Below are 10,055 nucleotides of genomic sequence, written 5' to 3'. Positions count from 1 at the left end.
TCCAAAAAAAGCTCAATTTCAGGCTTAAAGAAAAACAAGTTAACAAAACAAAAAGGCTACAACAATGACTGGCTTCAAAGTAGCCTAACGTTACCTTGAGAGCATAAGCAGTCAAAACAGTATGGTACCACCAGCCCTACCCGGCTGTCTAAACAAAACATGAAGTCTGGGCTGCACACAAAAAAAGAGAGATCTCGTTCAAAAAGTTCTTTTCATGCTTATTTTTAATCCAGAGGATCAAACATAGACGTATCGGAAGCTAGGCCTATCAGTAGCCTGTGTCATACTGATGAAATGACACCATACTGATGAATGATATAGCCTTCTGATGAAGGTCTAGCTGCCAAAACGTCTATGTTTGCTCCACTGTGCGCCCATGAATATTAAAAATAAGCATGAAAAGAACTTTTTGAATGAGCTCTCTCTCTTGAATGCGACCCAGACCACCTTCAAGTATATTTCCCTTTGGCAGTGGTAACTATTCTCCGTTGTCTAAACAAAGCTTAAAATAGGGAAGAGCACATGGGGAAAAAACAACAAAAAGGTGATGTATCCAGATGACTCTAAGATCCACATTAGATCCATATTGACGCTTTAGATCTCTAAGATCCACATTAGATCCATATTAGTCCCTCTCCAGACTCAAATATTGTGTTAAATCGCTGTGCTCTGCATACTAGCCTACATAATAGAGTCTGTGCCACTTCGCTGCCCAAGCTGGTATTCTGAGGGCGTATCGATGGTTCAAAATTGAAAGAGTGACAGATTGTAGCAGCAAATGAGAGATGCTAGCCCAGGTTAGATGGGTGGGGTATATCTATGGGTGGGAGTGCCTGATCGCGAAAGTCGTTACTGATTGGTGTCGCGGGGATTCCTGCGAAACCAATGATTTGCCAGGATTTGAGCACCAGATTTTTGCATGAAGTGTCCCAGACCACAGAGAGATCTGCAGCTGCAGCATGCAGTAACATAGTTAGCGTAGCTTACATATAGTGTATCAGCGAAAGAACTCTCATGGGTCTGGCGTTGAGATTAGATCCATATTGGCTATTCTAGTAGGCCTATACACATACCCATATAACCATAATACAGTTTTTCTCATCAATGCAATGTAATCATTTTTACACTGGAACTTAAGACACAATGTGCACAGCAATCTGAAACTACCAACTCTAAACCAATTCTGCTGAACTATACACACATTTCCTGCTTTACAATCAGATTGAAATTCTAAACCACCATTTCGTCAAAGTGAATAAATCTTGAATAAAATCTCATTGTATTTATAGCGAACACACTGCCATTCAAATGGCTAGACTTACATTTACAAGCCTGTTTCTAAGCAATTTGCAATCAGAGCTTTAGTAATGCAGAGGGTGAGAGTATGAGGAGGAGAAGGAAGAGCAAAAGTTCAGCCCAAGGTTCAACCCAACTTTAGCCCCTTCTCAGTATTTTACTATATTTGCATCTGTTGCAGAAGTGAAAGTTGGCTGTAGTCTGGTGGGAGAGACTGGAAGAAGAACTGAAAAAAGGATGCAGACTAGTTTTTATTACTTTTATTTATTTATTTATTTTAAACTCTACAGGCATATTTTCTATTGTGTGCTCTATGTAAATCATTTTGCACATCCAGTTGCGTTTGCTGTGATGTATAAGCTACAGTATTTTTTGGGGGGAAAAAGTTACTGTATATTTGTGTTTTATATTTGAGTATAAAAACATTATATGGCAATATTTTAAGTACAACAGGAGAAAATGTAACACTGAACATGCAAAGGTATAATTCTCCTGATAAGTCATTTATCCTTGTGTTTATCATTCAGACTAGTAGTTTTTGACATTCAGCACAACGCTGTTCAATTGGTGCTTAGAAATGTCTACTCATATGATGTCTGTGCGTGTCAATTGAACACAGCATTCCATTTTGTGAAGAGTTAAAATTGTTAAAAGTGTAAAAGTGTAATTTTGCAGATGTGCTTGGTTTTGCATTTTGTGTGTGTGTTTTGTGACCCCTGCGAGAATGTCTCACAGTATTGCTAGAATGTCTCACAATACTGTGTGTGTGTGTGTGTGTGTGTGTGTTTTGTGACCCTTGTTAGAATGTCTCACAGTATTTTAGGCAGCAGCAGGCTAAGCAAGGATCCAGAGCAGGACGGCCCAGGCTTCTGAAACTCCGCCCACATCTCTGTCAGCTGCTCCGCGCCATTGGTCATGGTTGCTATGAGCCCAGCGTAGTGACAGTGGCTGTAGGGCTTCACCTTGACACTGAACAGCTGGCTGCTGGGGGGATCGGTGGGGAGGACGCCTATCTGGGCCAGACACATGCCCACGTAGACGTCCTCGATGTGGACCGCCCTCAGGTGTCTGGAGGCCTCCACGATCCGCTGCGGCAGGTCCAGGGAGAAGACGTAGCAGTAGCCCAGCACGTAGGGGGGGTACCTGAAGAAAGGGTACACCTCCGTAGGCAGGTACCACTTGGACGCCGGATCTCTGAGCACAAGGCCGTACCGGTTGACCTGTCCGGTGATGTAGCCTTTCTTTGGCGTTTCCGGGGCGGCCAGCATGCTGACCAGGTTGAGCACGTTGAGGAACATGTCCGAGTCCACCTTCATGGCGAAGGAGGCTTGCGGGCAGCGCGCGGCCAGCCACTCCAGCATCACCATGGTCTTGATGGTCAGGTTGAAGTAGCTGTCCAGGAAGTCGCCCTGCAGCAGGTCGTGGTGCTCCAGGCTCTCCAGCAGCACCTCCTCCTGCTGCCTCTCCGCCCCAGCTCCACTGGGCATGCCCAGCAAGAAGAACACGCGCACTGTCCGGCCCAGGACCACACCCTCCTTCCCCCAGGTGTCACGGATCACCCGTCTAGACACCGGGTCGCCCGGAGCAACCGGCACCATCAGAACTAGGAAGGGGGCCTGGTCGCCCTGGCACTGCTCATCCAGGGTGAAGTTGTAGGGGTGAGGGTAGGCCACGTGGTAGCGTCTCTGTGGGCGGCCCTGGAGATAGCCCAGGTAGTTGGTGTTGAACCACAGGACAGCAGCTAGAAGCAGCACGCAGGCGAGGAGCAGCACGCACAGCCATGCCACCCGGGAGCTGTGACGCCTGGCACAGCGTCTCAGGCCTACCTGTCTGGAGAGGGAGACACATATGCTCACTTTCACCGGACAGTGTGTACTCAGGTTATTCATATTTTGTGTATACGCACGTACGCAAAATATCCCCTCGCACAATTATAGTAGTTGTATTGTATTATTAAAACTGACAGTTCCAACCTCGCAATCTGATTAGTTAGGAACCTTGATATACCGCGGGCAAATCCTCTCTACAGTTCTATTTTAGTTCTTAATGTGGCTGCACTTCCTGTGTGGCAGCATCCCCCCTGATCTAGTTGCTGTGGTCTCTGTCTGCAGAAGTTTAACTTCTCGACTGTATCTCGTGCCTCTTCTCGACTGTATCTCGTGCCTATGATGGCAGCACAACCCCTGGTGTATTGGTAATAGATCACACCTTCAAGACTTAGTTATTGCCTATTGTATATAATTATATTGTGTTTGTATTTTAAGAAGATATTATTCTGGACCTCAAGATGTCCCTCTAGGTTTGGTGGGTAAGAGTCTAGTCCTCCCGGAGACCAACGATGATCCAATGATTTTAATGCGAGCTTGCTGGTTGTCTAATCCCCAGAGAACTGGAGGATCAAAATTCAAAGATATTTTCAGGGATAGTTTCCTTTATATTAGCAAATAATGTGTGAGCTTACGCATTGCCTTATCTTGGTGAAGACAATATATATTCACATATTTCTGGGCGAATTGCCAGCTTTTCCTTTCTGCTCATTAAACTTATCTGTGGCCTCTGCACCTGCACACGTACTGTACACATGAGGAACTCTTCTTATTTTAACCGTTTCTTAGGCACACATTCCTCATTCCATACAGCCACACAATTGTGACAGATACATGGCAGCCCCAACCTTCTTCATATTCTGTGAATCACTTTGGCAACATTGTTAAAATGTAACATTCATGCCAATAAAGCACACTGTAAACCCTGATGAGTTCAGTTTACTCCAAAAAAGTTTTTGAAACTGATTACATCGAAACTTTTAAGTCAAAGTAGCATACTTGTTTTGAGTACTTTTTACTAGATAATTTTAAGTGAAACATTATCTTTTTTGAGTTAAGTCGACATTATTAGTCAAGTTATTTTTACTCAGTATTTTTGTGTTCAGAGTACTAATAGATTTACATAAAGTGTAAATAATGGTGTTACCTTAACATAAAAAATATAATTTGCCAGTAAGGTAATAGCCACTTTATGTTAACTCAACTTGATTAATTACCTTATACTTAAGTATTTAACTTAATTCTAACTCAAAACATGTCATGATCAGGAACCTTAAACTTTTGTTGAAACATACATAAATGACATTTAGTACCTGTGACAAAAGTAAGAAAGATGCATATTTTAAAAATAGCTTACTTTTTTATTGTTACCAAAACAGTATAAGTAACATCATATACTGTACTGTTACACCAATAACGGTAACATGACATAACACAACACACACTCTCACATTGAACAAGTCTCTCAGCAAATGCCAAAATAGGCCTGTAATACAAAACCCAGCAACTGCGAGAATGGAGACAACTAGTAACTGAACTAGAAACATACAGGTCACTGTAGTACATGTCAGGAATTCCATCTCTAAATAACATTTCAAGGCACATTTCTTACTTGGGCTAAACACACAGGTCACTGTATTGTATTTCTAAACATTATTTGAAGCATCTGTAGAACTGGAACAAACGCTGTGTATCCATTTGGAGCAGGTGTACATGACACTATATCTCAGATCTCAAGAAAAATTTTGTTTGTACAGAAGAAAAAGAAGAAACAATAATAAAAGTCATGGTCCATTGGAATTACTCCAATGCCAAAAGGCCATTCTTAAGACTGAGCACACTGGACTTCAGCTTTTAACATTTCAAGGCACATTTCTTACTTGGGCTAAACATACAGGTCACTGTCGTACATGTCAGGAATTCAGACAGATAGATAGAGATCTCAGATAAAAGAGCAACTCTTGTACAAAAATAGAAAAAAGAGCTTAAAAAAAATCCATCTTGCTATGGCTATGGTTTAGTTTTTTTAAATTGTGTCAAGAACATTGTTGGAACAGATGTACAGGACACTATATCTCAGATCTCAAGTAAAATTGTGTTTGTACAGAAAAAAAAGAAGACTAAAGAAGAAGCAGAAGAATAAAAGTCATGGTCCATTGGAATTACTCCAATGCCAAAAGGTCATTCTTAATGGACAATGCTCGTTTTTGACAACCTGGACCTTATTTACGACATATTATAAGACGTTTGACTCACCGAGATCACTTTGGTGTAGTTCGGAGGCATGTAGAAGAAATGTAAAATCCAGCGCGAGCCAGTATATCCATGTAATGGCGGTGGTCGGGGCACTTAGAATGCAGTTTCTAAAAATCTAGTTTCTGCCGCGAAACGGTTGTTTTCATCAATCTGTCTTTATGAATCGCTAGTTGTGCTTACATAGAGCATAGGCCTGTTGTGGTTTTTCACATGCCTCTGTAATATGATCTTTAGAAACGTCTTTAGACACGAAATAGCTTCCTCACTTGCTCTAGCACGCATGCGCACAGCGCGCAATCGTTGCATCCACACTGTGCATTTTCAAGAACAAAGAAGCCAAGTTGTTTCTCAATTGCACTTCCAGCTTACCAGTGTCATATCCAGACTCAGAAGTGTCTTGAGCTGGATGCTCAAGAGTGTAATCATCCTGAGAGGGACCTGCCTCATCAGACTCTGATTCTACGTTCTGAGCTGGCTGGCGGTCAGGTTCCGTGAAGACGATCTCTGTCTTAAAATCTGACACCTCACAGTCTAGATCATGATATCTACTTTTGTGGGTATTGAAGGAGCTATACACATTTGTACGGTACTGACAATCTTTGAATGGACAACCCACTGTTTCATGTTGTTTTAAGTGTGCTCTTAAATGACTAAGAAGAGTTTTGTTATTAAAAGGTTGTCTGAATTGACACACCGCACAACAAACGACACACCTCCCAACTGATTATCATTTTGTACTGTCTCAGTATGTAACCGATTTAAGTGAATTTTTAAGGCATTTACTGTTTGAAATGTGCAAACACATTTTTAATACAGACAAGGTAATGGACTTACTGAGGAGCAGTGTTGGGCTCGTTACTCAAAAAATGTAATATATTACTTATTACTCATTACCCTTTTTAAAAGTAATATCGTTACTTTACTTATTACTCCCAGCCAAAAGTAACTAGTTACTTATGTAATATATTACTTTCCATATTGACTACCTTTTGCAGCGTGCTCATCACGGTCCGGTTCTCTTTCCACCAACTTCATGTTGCTGTGTTGGCGTAGCAAATGTTTCAGGAGATTTGAGGTGGTGTTTCTGGCACAAGAAAGAGTCTTAGTAGAACTTACACACAGTTTACACTTGACAACATTCTTGTTGTCTTTCATTTCCAGGAAATCGAAATAGTGTGCGTATTTCCAGCCATGGAATGTTAACGTCGTCATGTTCAAATAGCTCCGCTCGCTCGCTGCTTGCCTGGTTATAATGTGACGGGACGTGATATGAGCGGAACGTTCTTCAATCTGAAATCAAAACTTTATTTCACCCTTTGTAAAACGAAAATAAATAAACAGAGCAGGCCTATGACAAAAGTAATGCAGTAGCGAGCTTTCTGGGGGCAAGTAACTGTAATATTATTACTGAAATGTGATTAGTAACTCGCTACACCCCTCGTTACTGGAAAAAGTAATATTATTACTGTAGCGCGTTACTAGTAACGCGTTACTGCCCAACACTGCTGAGGAGTAATTGCTATGATGCAAACGATAATGTTCAAGCAGCTGTGCCCTTTTATCAATGGTGGATGCACAAAGTTTACACCTCCAAGCCATTGGAAAACCAAAATGGTTTCAGGTACTGCACTTGCTGGCCTACAGAGTGAAAACCTAGACAATGAAAGGTTTTTGTGTTCTGCCTTACCAAACTGAAGAACCTGTACATCAGCGAGTTGCTTCAATTTCAGACAGTTGCTTCAGTCTCAGCCTGCAGAAACAGGAAATTGAAAAATTAGACAGGCTGCAATCTTTACAAAACTACAGCAAAATATCAGAGCAGCATTGAATGCTTCAGCTGAATATAGTTCACCCTCTAAATATACAGAACATATGAACACATACTGTACAGAACATGTGAACAGTATTGCATTAAATTAAGGTAAAATTAGATTACTAATTTAGACGCACATCAGTTATATTATATCAACCAGCAGACATACAGAACACATGATAGGCTACACCGTACACTAACAGTTAGATGTAGCTAGACTCGATATAGCCTTACTCCATTACCCTTAATTAGGTCAAATTTAGCCTACTACTGAACCATGCCCGGGCAGATTAAGAATGCAGCCATGCGTCACATCGCGCCATTATATGGTTCTGTAGGCTAGATATAACCATATTCCATTAGCCTTAATTAGGTCAAATTTAGCCTACTGCAAAACATTTCACTGAACCTGATGCCCAGGCAGATTAAGAATGCAGCCATGCGTCACATCGCGCCATTTTATTCTAAAAAAGAACTTTGAGGTGCTTTTAAAGTGTGCGCTAAATAGGCAAACTAACAGCTAACAGACATAGGTTAAGCCCTGTAATATTAGCAAATATTACAAAGAAGCCCTCGCATAGCTAACATTTGAGGTAACGTTAAATAGAAGGCATCACTCTTTATCTTGATAGCTTGTGGCTAACTAGCTAGCTATCTGGCTTATGTCAAGAACGTGCACTGGCTTGCCGAACGTTAGTCTAGCCACCCTGCCTGGTCGATTTCTGCCATAGGGTAACATTAGCTAACGTTAGTGACTGAGCCTAGTCAGAAAGTGCTCACGCTCGGAGCGGCTAACGTTAGGTTGGTTAGCGACCTATCTAGCTAACTCTTCATTTGGGACATGAAATACAATGACCATATTATGTTCTAATTCTAAACAAATTAATAACTCACCAGATTAGGGCGACTAAGGAGCAGATGAGCAGAATGGCGGTTAAAGCCAGCAACACAGTGGTAATCGTTGACTGATCAGCTCGAAGAGACGGTGACATGCCAAAGCACTTGATTCCTTTATGAAGCAGATTCACCAGAGAAAAAATGTAGGCCTATCGATTTTTAAGCTGCTGATGTCCAAGTTGTTGATAAATTCAAAACGAAACAGGGGATTTTACCACAGCTATGGGGCGTTGCTAAAACCCCCGTAGCTGTGGTAAAATCGTTTTAACCCACTGCCTCTCGTGGTCAATTGCTTAATTATACAACGGTTAGTTCTGGTTCTTGATTCTGATTGGCTGGAAGCCGTGTTAAAATACTTTGTAACACACACCTGGGACCGCATATCATTCCATTTTCAGTATTAATGCGCCTCCCATTTGATCCAAATGCATTGTAGTTGTTGTTGTTGCTTGGCAACCCTTTTGTTAGGGGAACTATTTTGCTCGGCGGAATTGAGGGAATGATGCTTCGTTTTGAATAAATCGTAATATTTTACATTGCTGTGTGTTTATTTTACACTAATAGATGTAGTAACCGTTGTATAAAAGCAATAAACCACTCAAGGCCGTGTGTTCTAGTGATTTTATAACAGCTAGGGGGGTTTTAGGCACTCCGCGTCGTGCCTAACAACGCCCCATAGCTGTTATAAAATCACTATAACACACGGCCTTGAGTGGTTTATTGCTTAATTATACACCATAATGGTTAAGTGCTGTACACTTAAAATTAAAAATGTGCCCAAATAACTCAAATAAATTGTGGTGAATTAGCCATTTTAAATGTGTGAGTTAATGCAACTCATGTTCTTTGACAAAACTTTACTGTTCGGTCTTACAGTACACAATGAAAGTAATTGAATTGAATTGAATTGCGTAGAGCTCAGTAGGAGCAGCATGATAAGAATAGCTAATATCAACAGGTGGGGTATCTCTATTCTGTACAAGGATATCTTTAAAAAGGGATATCTTCATATCTTTATACTGTTAAAGGGTACAGTATATTTATATACAAGGGATATACAAGAGATATCTTTATGTAAGGACTATATCTTTATAAAATAAAGTATACTGTACAAGGATATCTTTAAGGCAAGCCATTTTCACATATATTGTAACTAGTCATTATTTAAGAAGTCATTAGTAACTAATAAATAAGTAGTTTTGAATGATGACTAGCGTTAGTCAGTCTCAGGAAATGAAATCAAGTGCTACAGTATGCCTGACAGTTTATACCACAGGAGGAACATGTAGCTCTCTGGCTGTTAAACACGCCTCTCATATCTATAAACATTACTGATTAACACACTGCTCATATCTATAAACATTACTGCTCATATCTATAAACATTACTGTACGTAGCATTCTGTTTCTACTCCCTCACATTATCTTGCATCCTAGAAACATAGGAGTTGATTCAAATATATATTTCAGAAATAAACTTGTATGAGTTGTTGATCATGCTTTAATTCATATTCTCATTCGTGGCATTTTTTTTAACCTAACATTACTTCTGCCACTTACCTCTCTAGGACAATCTGTAGATGTCCTTGAATATTCAATTCAATCCCAAACTCAGTACAGCATAAAGAGAGACAGATCTAAATGTAAATGTTCTCTGTTCAGTACCAGATCTAACCTCCTCGCCTTACTCACATTTCCTTATTTTTTCAATGGTAAAGTTAAACCACTTACCCACAGTGTTCCTGTACATCATAAGTAAAACATCTGCAAACTACTCTTCTCATGAATCCAGAAAAAAAGTAAAGAAAAAGACTATCTCCTTCACACAGCGGCTCAGAGATGGTCCCTCCACATCTCTGGGTGATGTTGCATTTAATTTCCTACAGTATCAACCGTGAGGAAGGAAGTTTGTTCGTTTTCATAAAAACTCAGCTTCCTGAGGTTAAAACATTTGAATAGCATAGCCCA

The 10,055-nt window shown here is 40.6% G+C and overlaps 1 protein-coding gene across 1 annotated transcript in view; it reads right to left on the bottom strand.

Annotated features, from left to right (window-relative positions):
- Positions 1-10,055, bottom strand: part of LOC311320764 (beta-1,3-galactosyltransferase 5-like) — a 10,100-nt gene continuing 45 nt past the window's right edge. Inside the window, exons 1-2 of the mRNA XM_084452593.1 lie at positions 9,819-10,055; positions 1-3,126 (exon numbers count right to left, since the gene is read on the bottom strand). The exon at positions 9,819-10,055 is cut by the window's right edge and continues 45 nt beyond it. Coding sequence (XP_084308719.1) covers positions 2,106-3,126; positions 9,819-9,871 — 1,074 coding nt within the window. The 5' untranslated portion in view covers positions 9,872-10,055 and the 3' untranslated portion in view covers positions 1-2,105. The remainder of the gene's footprint in view (positions 3,127-9,818) is intronic.

This window comes from Borostomias antarcticus (assembly GCF_949987555.1).
Source record: "Borostomias antarcticus genome assembly, chromosome: 18".
NCBI classification, from domain to species: domain Eukaryota; kingdom Metazoa; phylum Chordata; class Actinopteri; order Stomiiformes; family Stomiidae; genus Borostomias; species Borostomias antarcticus.
Note: the sequence above shows the minus strand (reverse complement) of the source record. Positions and strands in the feature narration are given on the sequence as shown.